Source organism: Parasteatoda tepidariorum, chromosome 9, assembly GCF_982258835.1.
Source record: "Parasteatoda tepidariorum strain Cologne lab strain chromosome 9, Ptep-v5.0, whole genome shotgun sequence".
Classification (NCBI taxonomy): domain Eukaryota; kingdom Metazoa; phylum Arthropoda; class Arachnida; order Araneae; family Theridiidae; genus Parasteatoda; species Parasteatoda tepidariorum.
This window is the reverse complement of record NC_141763.1, coordinates 4,697,333-4,713,929: the sequence shown is the minus strand read 5'-3', so window position 1 is coordinate 4,713,929 and position 16,597 is coordinate 4,697,333. Positions and strand designations below refer to the sequence as shown.

The following is a 16,597-nucleotide window of genomic DNA, read 5'->3' as shown; positions in this document are numbered from 1 at the left end:
AAATTTGTTTCAAAATTTGCATTTAGAGGTTTTTATGTGCAGGTAAATTGAATTCATAGTTGAAATATTGAAATACACTAAAAATACCCCAAAAAACAAACAAAATGGCGGCTGAAATTGGGTGAGCAAATAAAAAAAATAATAATATAGTACGTTTAAATAATTAAATATAGCAATGAAAATATAATAATTTTCGTCATTTTATATTGAAAATGAAAAGCAAATTATATTTCCGAAGTAATATTACAAAATAACGCTAACACGTGAAGAAAAAAACATAATTTTTGTTTTTCGGTATATTTATAGTCCACCTTTGCCATACGGGCAAAATGGGGCAGGTTTTTTCAAAAGAAGAAACATCAAAGAAGACGACAAAAAAAAGTTTAGCTAATTACCTCGTGGAACTTTTTGGAACTCAGTTTCTAAAGTCATTCAAACATTGTGAAATGTTAAATGATAAGATATAAACTATATGTGTGTCAAGAGTATTAACTAATTCGACACATTGAAAAATTGTAAAATAATTTCAGATTAATTACTCTGATAAAAATGTAAACAGTAAGGTGAAATTCCTATATATATTTCTAAAATAAAAATTTAAAAGTGACATTTAAAAATTTTTTTTGTTAACTTATTTTTTATTACATTGTACTGTCGTCGGTCCAAAAAGTAAATTATAATGTTTGAATGAATGATTATGAATACTTAATTTGGGCTATATTAATACTCTCAACTCATATTTTAGTTGAAATTTAATTTTTGACTTTTGGCCAAAGATCATGGTCTTCTGCCCCACAGTGGCAGCTTAAAAAAAAATCAGTTTCGATTAAAAAAGAAAAGCTGGATTTTTTTAAACGTGTTTAATCACTGATATGTCATTTTGAATTTTTTTGATTTTCCTTTGAGTCTATAAAAAACGGAGATGTTTGCTTGTTACCTTTTATTTATGCCTTCATTTTTTGTTTTTTCTGTTCCTTCGTGAAAAAAATGGCATTTTTGACATAGTTGATTTAAGGTGATTTTGTGCAACAGATGGGGAACTACACAACAGAATCACCAGGAGAAATCAGCAGTTTTATCTTCTTAAAATAAACGTTTTTTTAAACGTGCTTATTCTGCTGATTTTAACAGCAATCAAGTGTCATGTCATCATTACACGCAAAAGTCTCTTATCTGCGGCAGAGAGCGAACGAAAGATAAAGTAAAATAAATGACTCCATTACACATAATTAATTCGTCATCCTGAGTTGTTAATTCATGTTAAAAGTAAAACAAGTTTTCCTTTCTAATTATTCATTGGATGTTAGGAAGTCAAAAGGGTCTCAATTGATACCCATAATACAGTCGGACCTCTATTTAACGAAGTCGCTAAATCCCGATAATAAGTTCGTTATATGGAAAATTCGTCAAATAGAGAATCGCCTCTTGAAATACTTAAACGAAACAAAACAGGTTTTAAATTCATAAACACTAGACATAATTAAAAAAATCAATTGATACACCCTTCTGCATGGAAAGCAAGAATAGAGCAAAACATTATCCAGTGTTACACTATCATGCTGCATACATTTTCAACTAAGAAGAAGCAAAATTTATGAGTAAAATTATAGCTGCATTAATTATTAAAGTAGTTTCAAGCACGCATTACCACATGCGTTCTTAAGTTTAATGGCTACTGATAAAATCCGTTAATGAGTTTTTCGTTTGAAATGAGAAAAAGAAAGAAAAAAAAAAGGGGGGGGGGAAGGGATTTTACTGCTTTCTCTAAAAGTTAAGTGGGCTTCAAAAATCAAAATAAGGGCATTTCCACCATAAAATGCGTTAACAAGTTTAAAATATTCTGAAATATTTTGGGAAATAGGGAAAGTGGATCCCGAAAAAAAGGTTGTTCAATAGAAAATTCACTTCTAGTATTTGGAAGTTATTTTACGAAGAAATTTCCAAAATGTGTTCGATTTCTTGAAAACATTCGCAAAATAAAGAAATTCGTAAAAGGGAAGTTCGTTAAATAGAAGTTCGACTGTATTTAAAACTGTGTTGTCTGATTAATTCGTTGGTTTCATATAACCGAAGTCACCTCCTTCAATAAGCAAACCCTGAAAAATAATCATTTATAGAGGTGCTTGAGTGTTGTTTCTTAATTATAAGAAGTATATCAAGGGAAGAGAAAATCATGTCCAGCGTCAACTGGTTCGAGACCCTTGAAATTACCACCATCCAATAATAACAAGTGGTCCTTGGGACAGCAGATCTTTTGAGAAATCAAATTTTGAATGGACGATATTTTTAAAATGACTCAAAGACTATTCGATCGATTGTGTTCACGTTTTATATTTTACCCTTTAAAAATGAAGTTACATTCATTAAAATGATATAAAAGTCATGACCAAAAATTATTTTTTTTACAGAATTTATCCTTGGCTAAACAAATTTTATACTTGCGTACAAAATATTTTTTCAAGATGTTATCAAATATCCCAAAATATGCAAAAAGTAAAATTAACATAATTTCACTTCTCACAACTTTGTAGAATTAGTTTGCTTCATGGCATGCCCACTTCATTGAAGTTTCGTTTCTTTTTATTTATTGCTTCTTTCAACACTTTTCTTCGTCCCGCAGTGGACTGATCGTTAAGACACGGTTCCCAGCAGATCACCGAAGTCAAGCATCACTGAATGCGGTCAGTGGGCGGATGGGTGACCACTTGGATCAGTCTGCGTTAGAACCGAGGGTGCGCTGTATGGGTTCTCGTTAAACTGCTCTACCGTAAAGTGCTCGACTTCGCGCGCAAGTCGTTGGGCTACCGAAGAGGGGGAGCCATCCCCTCTGCAGAGGATCAAAATTGTGATGGCATGTCTTCGGATCATCCCCAGGGATGTTTCCCAGACCGTCGCCAATAGCCCATTGTGCAGCTCTAATGCGGCGTGAATGAACTACAACAACAATCAAATATGGCAAAATACTCAAAAAGTAAAATTAATATAATTTCACTTCTCACAATTTACAGAATTAGTCTGCTTCATGGAAGATTTTTCTTTTATTGCTTCTTGAATGAACATAAAAACTGTTCAATTCTATTTCACTGTGTCAGAATTGTGTACTTTTTTTAAAAATAAATAAATTTAATAGAAGCAGCGACGAATCCAAATTTAAAGCATCGAAATCTGTGAAAATCATCACTCCAACTAAAACGATCACTATCACGCGACCTCGACAATCTTGATTTGGATAAATCGACTTTGCGTAAATAGTGACGACATTTTAATTAATATGTAAAAAAAACTGTCATTATTTATATTTGGCCCCGTGTTTAAATAATCGTTCAAGAAGGACAAATGTGTGACGATGCATCAAAAACATTATCTTTGTAGCATGTGTGACGAAACATTATCTACGATCGTTTCGAATGATATGCGGGAGATGAAATAGAATATGAGTCCATTAAAGGCTCGTTTTCCCTCCTTCTTCTTTTAAAGAAATTGTTTATAATGTCTCTTCAAGATCATTTTAGAATTCTTATCGTGTTTCCGATGAGTCACCATCCATTGTTCCTCCGAAAGTGTCTTCCGCTCGTCTGATTCTGATCAACATGTTGAGTTCGGACCTCACTGTCGGAACTTTACGGGGGCCTGTCCGTTAAGAGACCATCTATTTTCTTATAAACATCTTGAATTCTACCTGTTACCTCCTCGACAGCCTAGTGGGTAGGTCGCTGGGCCCATGTTCGAGAAATCATGGGCTCGAAGCCAGCCGGCCGAGGACTCCCCGCGTAGTAAAGTGACTGATGCACATTAAATCTGTCGAGTCGCAAAAGTCCTCCATGTTCACATAACAAATCAATACCTCTGGGGGTACTGGATTGGATATCGATCGTTCTTTTATTAAGATAATGTTTCGTAGTCCCGACAAACTTGAGCATGAATTAATGTCAATGCTCCTCTCAAAATTACCATATTCTCTGACGCAATAAACCCCTGTAAAGCGATTTTTTTTTCTCTCCTAATTTCAGCCTTATTTTCTCCATTCTCTCCATTCCTTATTCCTCCTTTTCAAATAATGTAAAAAAGATCTTATTTATCATCTTTTGCCACATTTTTTCAATATTTTCTGACAAAAGAAGACTCACGGCTGACCACCAGAAGACCTTCCGTTCTTAGAATTGCCTCCCTCTTCTCTTAGGAAGTCACAGATGTAACTTTCGTATCTGATTCCTTTATGTTAAAAGCTGATCATGACCACAAGCGTCACATTAACATCTGAAAAATAATTTTTTCTGTAGAGTGTAGGGGGGGGGGAGCACCCATTACAAACGAAATACATTTTCGGGCTTTGGTTTCAATGCATGCTTTGTGGGTTAACTTGACAGTAAAAAAAAATGAATAAACAAAAGAAATATCAGATTATTCTCAATAAAAACGTTTTTCTGGTATGCTTACAATCTTATTTTCTGAATTTATTTCAAATGTTTTTAATATTTAACCATAATTAACACTCAGCAAATTAATTTTTTTATCTAATATATAAATATAGTCGGACCTCTATTTAACGAAGTTGCTAAATCCCGATAATAAGTTCGTTATATGGAAAATTCGTTAAAAACAAAAATCATCTTTTGAAATACTTAAACAACACAAAACGGGTTATAAATTCATAAACACTAGACATAATTAAAATAGCAATGGATACACATTTATCTTTCGAAGTAGTATCTACTATTTAATTTAATGAATCTTAACCATAAAAGAAATATGTATGAAAAGCAAGAACATTATTCAGTGTTACACTATCATTCTATAAACATTTTCAACTAAAAACCGCTAAATTTTTGTATAAAATTTTGACTACATTTATTCGCTGTAGAAAATTATAACTGAGAAAATTATAAATTTTGAATAGGGAAAGTGGAAGTTAAATAGGGAATTGGGAAATAGGCAAAGTGGATCTCAAAGAAAATTTCTCTAAATAGAAAATTCACTTCGCTGTTTGGAAGTCATTTGACGAAGAAATTTCCAAAATATTCTCGGTTCCTCGAAAAAATTCGCTAACTCGAGAAATTCGCAAAATGGAAGTCCGTTAAATCGAAGTCCGACTGCATATTTACAGTTAATACACGTATAACATTTAAACTTAAAAAAAAATCTAATTTAATCTTATTTTTTTATATAATATATAAATATAGTTATAGTAAGTATAGTAATACATAGTATATAGTATAGTAATACATAGTATATATAGTACATAGGATAGTAATACATAGTATATAGTAATACACAGTATATAGTACATAGTATAGCAATGCATAGTAAGTATAGTATAGTTATAGTATAGTAATGCATGTATAACATTTAAATTTGAAAAAAAAAATCTTATTGCGTCCCCAAATTATGTAGGCCCTCGATATAACAATATATCCCTCTACAACAACATATTTATTGGCTCCCCAAAATATCGTTGTAGCGAGGTTTTACTGTTCCTAACACTAGATTGCCTAAGGAAGTCATTTTGATTGCTTTTTAATTTCAATTCGAAAAACAATGATGTATATAATGACACAATTTCTCAGAATTTTGTTCCAACATACAATTTTTTATTGTTAATATTTACTAATAACTTGTTATATAACTGTAAATAGTAAACAAAAAAATATCAAAAATTAATATTAAACAAATTTCTTTACATATTATTTATTCTTTTTACAATCCAACCATTTTGACTGCCCTTGGGCAAGATAGGTATATAATATAGGTTTGGGCAATATAGGTATTTCAGTCTTTCTAAGTGTTAAACTGACGCTGTTGTTACATTTTTTTAATGAAAAGTTAAATTCCAGCGAGTTTTTCAATTATAATTGAGTTTTCATAGAAACTTGCAAATCCAAAATGTATCCCCATTATTATGAATAACTAAGTAATAGGGGGGTGTGTGTTTGCAGGGGAGTGACGTAAACGAAGAGGATGTTCGTCCGAAGAAACCTCAGCAGCAGGTGAAGCGACGTTCTTCCCCGGAATCGTCTGCATCGGCGAATCCTTACGCGGAAACGCTGAAGGGTCGTTGCAATTGCGAAGATCTTCTGCGCGTTGAGTGCATTCTAGAAAACAAAGATTTGTGGGAGAAATTTAACGAACTTGGAACAGAAATGATCATCACAAAGACAGGAAGGTATGTTTTGTTTCCTTTGTGTAATGACATATTATTATTCCAACAGATTATTATACATTATTATTATTATACATTTTGTGTCTTGTAACTGAAACAAAAAAATAGTCTAGTACCTAAAAAAAAAAAGATGAAAAAATTGCCATAAAATGTTTTTCAAGATAGGAAAGTAGTCATTTTATGATGTGCATGCATTCAATAATATTAAATCCGTTCAGTAACTAAAAATTCGAAATTCGAAAAGGTAATTACTGAGAGAATTTTTCTGAATACTATTTTTTCTTCTTCTCAAATTGTCATTTTGGTATATGGGTGATTCTCTGGAAACATGACAATTCGGAACAAAATATTTCTTCGAATTTAAAGTCTTCAAAATAATCAAAAAATTTTTTTTTGTATTTATTTAATTACATATTTGCTCAAGGAAAAAAAATAATATAGAAATTCACCAAATTTTGAATAACAGTGATTTTAAGCTAATAGTAAGTAACTCAACTTAAGCCTTTATGTTAGATGAACCATGAATTAGGGTAAACTAACCAGTGAAGGAACACTTAAGCTTCTCTTGTCTTTTAAAAAATCATATTAATTTCGAAATTCGTAAATTTCAGTTAAATGACAGTGTCAACATATTTGCTACTAATTGCAAATTATGTAAAAAAATTGTAGAGAACTTACATAATATTGTTTTAAAGTTTTGGAGGTTCAAATAACAAGTAGTAAGAAGACCAAGTGAAGGAACAGCTCTTACCAGTGAATGAACACCCAGTAAAGGAACACTTATTTTTGGTTATTCTTTAATGCTCTTTATGAATTTATATGCCATAAGAATATCTAAAAGCAAGCCTATTCTTGAAATTATAACATACAAATACTTGGAAAATGCTAACTTTTTTTGCAATCATGAATTGGAAATTAAAGTCTCAACATATTACCACATACTGTTCATTCAATGGGTAATCTATGCCCAGTAAAGGAACATGCCTGTTCCTTCACTGGTTAGAAGTTGTTTTTTGTATTTTTAACATACTTTTGATGCGAAACATCACTAAAGGTGCAAAAAAATTAAAGTTTTTCTTTTATTTTCATTAACTGAGAAAAAACCAAATAAAGGAACACTTGTTCCTTCACTGGTTTTTCATCGTTTGGTGATCCAGTGAATAAACACCCCCTTATTTCAGTACTTGATTATGCTATGATGCTTAAAAAAATAAAACGTAACTTCTATAACTATATTTTGAATTCTCATTTTCGCAGTGAGAAAAATAAAACTATTACATGCAATTAATTCCACTTCAAACGCAAAAATACAAACACTCACCTTATAATTTTTTCAAAGAAACAAGGTGTTGCAGAGATAATAACAAATTAAAACATTTTTCCAGAGAAGTCTATGTGACCAGCTAATCCAAAACATTGCTAGATGACAGTAAGTTAATTGTTTGTTGACCCATTGTTTGACAGTAAGTTATTGTTACCAATCAATCTAAAGAAAAACTTTCAAATTCTTATCTTTAATCACTAAATATGGAATGTTCCTTCACTGTGTAGTGTTCCTTCACTGGTTGGTTTACCCTACTTAAATTAATTCTTTCATCCACTGTAGAAAGAATCAAAAAAACTTTTGTTGCTGATATGTACGGAATAAAATTGTGTATAATAATCAATCGTTAAATAAATAAATAACTTTAATCACATTCAAGCATATTACAATCTTGTATAAGCCTGGTATTAGGTTAATATTTGCTTTTCCTCTTTACTATATATTGTTTTCTGGTAACACGTCAATGTCCTGTGAGTCATAAGCCGGGAAAATGACAGTCAGGATAATGACAAATTTGCCCTTTTATAGCATTTAACTTTATTATAATTTAACATTTTGGCCTAAGACGTTTACATTCGGCAGAAAACAGCAGGATTTCCTGAAATAATTCAGATAAATCTATGTAGTTAATGTTATTTACGATTTCAAGAAGACAGGAAAATGACAACATGAAAACCTACTCACCTTGAAAAATTGTTTGAAATAGATTTTGAACCAGAAAGTTGGTATTTCCAACCGGAAAGTTGGTTCTTTATTCATACAATAAGATGCGCTCAGATAGGACGGTATTCTAAGCAATCTATTAACATAAGATATTGATTGCTGGCGCTATCGATTTTGGTTATAAATCAGTAAATAAAAGTAGACAGGAAAATGACAGATTTTCGTCTGACAAACAAATTATTGACAGAAAAAATAATTTTCAACACATTTTTTGTAAATAATACCCTCTGCGTATATTCTTGAAAACAACAGTTGAGATAAAAAAAAAATACGATATTGAATAAGTAATGGGAAGTTTTGAAGCTAGTTAATATTGGAAATATTGTTTGTGACATACCAGGAAAATGACATTTTGAAAATCAATTGAATTTTTTAAATATACAAAACAGTCAATGCTAATGCTAACAGCAATGCTATTTATTAATTTTTTTAAGCAACGAATTGAATTTTCTATTTAAGGAAATTTTCGTTAAGAGCTACTTTCCCTATTTTCCAAAATATTTCAGAACATTTCAAACTTGTTAACGCATTTTATAGGGGAAATGACCTTTAATTGATTTTCGAAGCCACTACTTTATTTAATGTTTTACTGCTTTCTCTAAAAGTTATTTTAGGGGAATCAGTAAAATAAGAACGCATGTGGTAGTGTATGTTAAAAATTACTTTTGTGATAACTGCAGCTATCAATTTATACATCAATTTAGCTTTTTTTTAGTTGAAAATGTATGACAGTGTAAAACTGGATAATGTTTTGCTCTATTCTTGCTTTCCATGCAGATTTCTTTTATGGTTAAGATTTATAAAATAAATAATAGATACTAGTTTACAAGATAAAGGTGCATCCATCGCTGTTTTAATTATGCCTAGTGTTTCTGAATTTAAAACCCGTTTTGTGTTGTTCAAGCAGGGTGCGTAGCGTTTGTAAAAAGTACTTAAAGGTGCTTTTTGCGAGATTTCGTTTTTAAAAGCTTTTAAAGGTGCTTGTTTCAGCTGGCGTTTTTAAAAAGTGCTTTTTTTCACGAATATTTTTTTTTTCCTTCAGTGATATCTGGCGGATCCCCTGCATTTCACGAAAAATGGGATGTCATCATTCACACGGACTTCGTGTCGTACCCATGTTATGACTTGAGCATGCGCGCACACTCGGAACTGAAACCCGAGTGCTCCAATTCGGATAGAGTCAGATCCTTATCAAATATTTTTCTTTTTAATTTATAATTTAATTCTTGTTTATTTTATTTTACTTCTAACACTTTTTTGATGTAGGGGGTAAGGGTACTTTTGTTCTGAGTTCAGAGTCAAGTTGAATTCACTCGGTGATGTGGGAAAGTACTGATTGTTTCGATTTACGTCCGCTTCTTATTGAGTTTTTGTTTAATGCTAAAACTGTTCATAAAACGTTTTTGTTTTTCAATAATATTGATTCAAAATGAATTTTTTGAGTGCTTGAAAATTTTTGTAAAGTGCTTGAAAAGTTTTTAAAAAGTGCTTATTTTTGATTCAAAGATTTAGCTGCGCACCCAGTCAATTTTTTTTAAAAGGGGATTTTTCTATTTAACGAGTTTTCAATATAACGAACTTATTATCGGGATTTGTCGACTTCGTTAAATAGAGGTCCGACTGTATATATTTTTTCTGCTTCTTTTATTTTACTGATTTTTTGAGTCAATAATTTGATAAAAGAAAAGTGCAAATGAACAATGGATAAAATAAAGAAAAGATCGTCATTCTCGGAGCAACTTTTGGAAAACCAAAAGAGAATCCGAAACAGCATTTTTTTTTTTTTTTTCAATTCCTTCTCTATTTATTCTAGAGACAAGGAAGGGAGTAAATGCGGTGTGAAAGCGACAACATTTTTTCAATTCGTTCTTCTTCTCTCATAGGAGGACATGAATGAAAGCAAAGAAAGAGAGCGTTAATTTTTTCCAACTTTTAAATTTACTGTAGAGAACATTTCCTTTGAAAACTTTTCAGGGTTATTTCAGTAACATATAATAATGCCTTTGATTTGAAAATGTAGTTAAACAGAATACCAGTAAGTAATAAAATCAATTTTAGTGCGAAATTAAATATATATATATATATATATATATATATATATATATATATATATATATATATATATATATATATATATATATATATATATACACAGGGTGATTCTAAGAAGATGGGCAAAATTTTAGGAAGTGATAGTACACACCCATGCAAACAATTTTTATCAAAGAATGCATGGTTGAAAACAAAACCCAAAACCGCCAGAGGGCGTCAAAGTTTATGTTCTTATATGAGGCAAAAACACACAAAGAACGATGAAGTTAAGTTATAAAAGCAAATTTAATGGCATGTGATTACAATAAGTGTTCAAAACAGTGGCCGGCAGCTGCTATGCACGCAGTACAACGGCGAAGAAAAGATAGGCGAACATTTTGAAACACACCAGGCATATCACGAACTTTCCCTGCAGCGGCCGTAAGCTTGGCGACAAGTAACGCAGTGCAGTAACTCGCAGCAAGAATGAAGCTTTCACATTTGCACCAAACATTCCAAATGCGCCAGCACCTTTGCGTTTTGTTTTCGACCATGCATTCCTTGATAAAAATTGTTTGCATGGGTGTGTACTATCACTTTTAAAATTTTGCCCATCTTTTTAGAATCACCCTGTATATATATATATATATATATATATATATATATATATATATATATATATATATATATATATATATATATATATATATATATATATAAATTACTATTTTATATTACATTATATTATATTATGCACTAAAATTGATTTTAATATTGATTGATAATCTTGCTCTAAAGCTGCAAGTAAATAGAATTCATAAAATAAGTTCAAAATGAAGAAAAAACATGGAAGAAAAATTACAGAAAGAGGGAAAAAGAAAAATAATATCAATAAAAATAATAAAAATAAATCCGGAAAAAAGGGGGAAGAATTAATAAAAATCCGGAAAAGAAGAGATATAATCTTTTCATCTGCTCACACGATTATATCCGCAAAAAGGAGTGCTTTCTAATATTGTATCAGTATAGCCAAAGTAAAATATATCAATGCAATAGTGTGAGGTGCACTCAACATAATTTTAAAATTTTTTACAAGAAATAAAATAGAACACATTAAGCAAAAATATCACGTATGTAAAAACAAAGAATAAAATGCGAAGAAAAAAACAGATTAATACATAAAATGAAATATACGCACCAAAGAGCCATTACATTATGACCACCCTCCATCTATAACAATGGGTTTGCCCAGGTTTTCATGGTTTCTCGCCCAGGGACAATGTTTTCATGGGGCACATTAGGACCCATAATCCTCATAGAACAATCTCTGACGTCTGTAAGCTACTTGAACATAGTTGCAGACCAGGTTCACCCATTCATGACAACAGTTCTTCCTACTGGGGATGGTGTTTACCTACAGGATAATGCACCAAGTCATAAGGGTCGAATCGTCGTGGAGCATTCCAGTGACTTTCAAGTCTTGTCTTGGCCCCCAAATTCACCTGACCTTAATCCAATAGAGCATTTGTGGTCCTACTTGGAAACCAAATTCGTGCTGCCACGCTACCCCCTCGCAACGTGAGGGAATTGCTGGAACAGTTGGTGAGCGCTTGGTACCAGATACCTCAGACTACCTATCAGCACCTTGTGGAATCAATGCCACGGCGGGTGCTAGCAGGTTTGAGAGCTAAAGGTGGTCCTACATGTTATTAGCAGGGTGGTTATAATGTAATGGCTCTTCGGTATATATATATATATATACGTATGTATATAACCGAACTTTATGTTTCCCTATGAAGTATAGATGTTAGGAAGGAAATAAGCAAAAAAAATCTTTATTATAATGAAACAAAATAGTATATTGCCAATTTTTATGTATTACAAACACAAAGAATAGGAATTTTTACTTCACTGCTCAGAGATACAGGGCTTCCATTGCACATTTTCCTCAAACATATTTCTTCTAATTATATTTATTTCTATAATACTTATAATTATTCTTATAATTATAAGAATTATTATTCTTACATAATTATTCTTAGAATTAATATTATTTCTTCAGAGAACTTGTGCTGTCTCGGTATTTTTCTGGGTGAAAACTTAACCTTAGTTACTTAGAAATGAAGTAAAGCTATCAAAATAAAATATAAGATTACCAAAACTTTTAGTTTTTGATACATCTTCCGACACAAAACTGCCAATCTAAAATTTCAGGCACTTTCCTGAATTTTAAATTCATAGTTATTCTGATTGAACTCACTACGTAACAGTCTTTGCAAGAAATGTGCAACTCATCGAATGCAATACGTTGAGAATGCATGACATCGTTATTTCCGATCCGATAACCTTATAAATTGTTCTCCCGGTCCAATAACCGGTTGTGGTAGAAATAGATATATGGCAAGTATTATTTGAAACAAACAAAATACGAAAAAATAATAACAATAGAATATGAACTGTATATATAATTGTTAGGAAAAGTCAAATGCGCAAAAGCGATAAGATGATAAGCGATGCAAAAGTTCTTAAACGGTCATTTCACTGGTTATGGTACGGATAAATAGATTGATGCCATTAGGGAAAATGTTCGGGAGTATTAAAATTCTATTTCTTTTTCTGAATTCGGTAAAGAATTATTCTCTTTTTTATCTTCCAAGTCATCTACATGTAGCTGCGCTTAATAGGATGGCATAACAGGGAGAAATGTGTTCCACTGAATTGTAAAGAAACAATTGAGCTATACAGGATCCTCTTTACTGGACTGTGATCGGTTTAAGAACATCCTCGGTAGCCTTTAAACATCCCTCCTCCCCATTGTTGAGTGTGTTGCTTCTGCTGTGGGTGGTATGGATTAAAGATTGGGGGAAAAAACGTTTGTTATGTAGCGCAATACTAAAGAAGGATATCATCCCGATTAGCGTTTGGGGTTTTCAAAGGCATTAATAATACCTTTAACGCTGTTATGTGCAATCGAACCTCTATTTAACAAAGTTGCTAAATCCCGATGATAAGTTCGTTATAAGGAAAATTCGTTAAATAGAAAATCGTCTTTTAAAATGCTTATACAGCACAAAACAGGTTTTACATTCATAAACACTAGGCATTATTAAAATAGCAATTAATGCATTTCTATCTTGTAAACTAGCATCTACTAATTAATTTACAAATCTTAGCCATAAAAGAAATCTACATGGAAAACAAGAACAGAGCAAAGCATTATTCAGTGTTACACTATCATGCTACATACATTTTCAACTAAAATAAGCTAAATTTATGCATGAAATTTTGACTGTATTTATTTGCTGCAAAGTAATTTTAAATAGGGAAAGTGAAAGTTAAATAGGGAAGTGAAATGGAAAACAGGGAAAGTGGATCTCAAAGAAAAATTCGTTCAATGGAAAATTCACTTCGCTATTTGGAAGTTATTTTACAAAGAAATTTCCAAAACGTTCTTGGTTCCTCAAAAAAATTCGAAAAATAAAGAAATTCGCAAAATGGAAGTTCGTTAAATAGAAGTCCGACTGTACTTTATTTCCCAGAAAGAATTGAAATTGCATAGCAGATTCGAAAACATTGAACTTCTGGAATCATAAAGCTGTTCCGATAATTTTCTTCTTTCCGCCAGTTTCCGAAGAGAAATTTTCGATGATGTAGTTTTTGCCGAAGAAATTGATAAATATACCAACAGATTAACATCTTCCCAGAACAACTACAACTAATTTATCTTCTAATGCCATGAGATTAACGTGGATGTATTATTAGTTAAAACTGCGATTTGCTAGATGTAGATAACCCAGAAAAAAGGATTCTTAGCCGAATTTAGAGAATGAAATAGAATTTTGATACAACCTGACATTTTCCCTGAAAATATAAATCTGTATGTTAAATCATCATGGAGTTAGAAAAAGGTAAACTTTATACTAGATTTGTTTATTAAATTTTATTTTTGTTTTTTATTTTCTTTAATGTGGTTAGATTATTATTTATATTTTGCGTAAACTTTTAATTTGCACTAGAATTTCAAAAAAAATAGTCCAAAGCTTCATCGCTTAAAATTAAAAAAAATTAAATTAAGAATGCTACGATCTTTAAGGAATATGATTTTAAGGGAGGAGTATTAGGAACGGGGCTTGCTGTTAGTAATCAAACGGACACTATTAAAACTGTTAAGTGTAACAATGAATGAGACGCGTTGTTAACTTTCATTTGCTAAAAAAGTAATTGCAAAAGACACGAAGGTTCAAAATCACTTTTTCTTCTTCAAAACCAACGTTCTATCTCTAAAAGTCGACGTGGATTTCAATAGGTTTATCAATCTAAAAGTTTAACACTAGAAAGACGGGAAATTAGTATATATTTCCCAAAAGCAGTCAAAATGACTGGATTGTGAATGCGTAAATAAATTTGTTTGAAATTAATTTTTGACATTTTTTATATTATTTACAGTTATATAACAAGTTATTAGTAAATAATAACACTAAAAAAAATTATATGTTGTACAAAATTCTAAGAAATTGCGTCATTATATACATCATTGTTTTTCTAATTGAAATTAAGAAGCAGTCTAAATGACTTCCTTGGGCAATCTAGTGTTAAACCAGCTGGTTTTGAATTTAAAGTAAATGGAATAAAACTAAGGATGGGCAAGTTCAACATCAAAAAGTTTAATATACGTTATTTATCTGTAAATAAAAAAACAACAATAGTCTTGAATAAATTGGATTTTTTTTCAGATAAGCAAATGACTCATTCTGTCCCTTTAAGATTTTACTAAACTGGCCGAAACGGATAAATACCAAAAACATATTTGTTGATTTCAAGGATTACGATTTAAAACTAATAAGAAAAGACACGTATTTATTAACTGTGAAGGGGAAAAGTTCAACAAGGAATTGTTTGACACAATGAAAACACATTTTTCAACTGCACGAAAAGACATATCGATATTTGCATGGATGGAAAGCGACGTCATTTCGGGACTTCATTAAAATCCAATCAGAGAAAAGGATCGCTGAATGAGGGATTCTTTCGAATAGAATGTGACAATTCCTTCCATATTTATGATACCCCCATCCCTGATAAGCTAGATTGGAAAAGAATAAATTATCCACTCAGATCTTTTGTCATTAGGACAAAAGTGGAGATAAGCAGCTCTCGACTGCTTTTCATTTCGACAAAAATGGCCCCCGAAAGTGGGAAGATGGATTGTTGAAGTTAAAATGAAAATCTCCGCATTTTTAAATATCCCAAAAAATGTCACAACATCGCTCACATTAAACAGAGTAGTAATTGTCAAATTGTTTCAAAAATTCTTGAATAGATATAGTTAAAATTTTATGATGTGTCGTATTGGTTGACACTGTTCTTTCGATCTCCATGTGCTCCACCATCTTTAAATAAATAAATAAACACTACATTTTGGATTTTTCTGCTTTTGTTTCTTCTAAACATCTCTAAGAGCCGCGATGGCTCAGGGGGAATGAGCGTTCGGCTTCCAATGAGGCGAACCGGGTTCGAATCCCAGTCGATACGAATTCCGCTTCCGGCTTGCATCGACCACAGCGCTGACGTGAACAATCCTCAGTGGCAGACGAATCATGGGTGAGATTCCCTTGCCGTCAGGCTAACCGTGGGAGGTTCTCCTGGTCTTCCTCTCCATGTAACGTAAATGTGGGTTAGTTCCATCAAAAAGTCCTCCACGAAGGCAAATTTCTCCGAATATCCGATCCAGGAGTTCCCTTGTCTTCTGGATAGGGTTCAAAATGACAAGTCTACGGAGTTGAACATTAGTAGTCGTAAGCCCATAAAAATTAGGTCTGCTGTTCAACGAAGGTCTTATTATAAAATAAAATAAACATCTCTTAGGGGTAGGGATAGCCTGGTTGGTAGGGCACAGGACCCATGTCCAAGAGGTCGTGGGTTCGCTCCCAGCAGTCCGAAGACTCCCCGTGTAGTGAAATGGTGGCTGATGCATGTTAAATCTGTCGAGTCACAAAGTCCTCCATGCTCCCGTCACAAATGATACCTCTGGGGTTACTGATCCAGGAGTTCCTTTGTCTTCTGAATTGTTTCAAAATGACGAGGCTACGGAGTTGAACATGAGTGGCCGTAAACCCAGAAACTGGATCGGATGTTCAACGACGGATATAAAAAAATAAAACATCTCTACGGGTTTTGATGTTACATAAAATTGCTGTTTTTAGCTAAATCTACTATTTCAAACGAATGCAAAACTTGTTGCTGACACATGCTAGCATTGACACTGACTTACAGACAAATAAAATTGGTTGCAACCCTCATTTTTTGGGTGCCGAACTTCTTTCCCCTTTCTTTGAGAAAGCTTGCAATATACAGTTCGACCT

The 16,597-nt window shown here is 32.1% G+C and overlaps 1 protein-coding gene across 1 annotated transcript in view; it reads left to right on the top strand.

Moving 5' to 3' along the window:
- LOC107456274 (uncharacterized) overlaps positions 1 to 16,597 on the top strand; it is a 69,549-nt gene that overhangs the window by 35,362 nt on the left and 17,590 nt on the right. Inside the window, exon 3 of the mRNA XM_043053805.3 lies at positions 5,934 to 6,160. Within this exon, the coding sequence (XP_042909739.1) occupies positions 5,934 to 6,160 (227 nt within the window). The remainder of the gene's footprint in view (positions 1 to 5,933; positions 6,161 to 16,597) is intronic.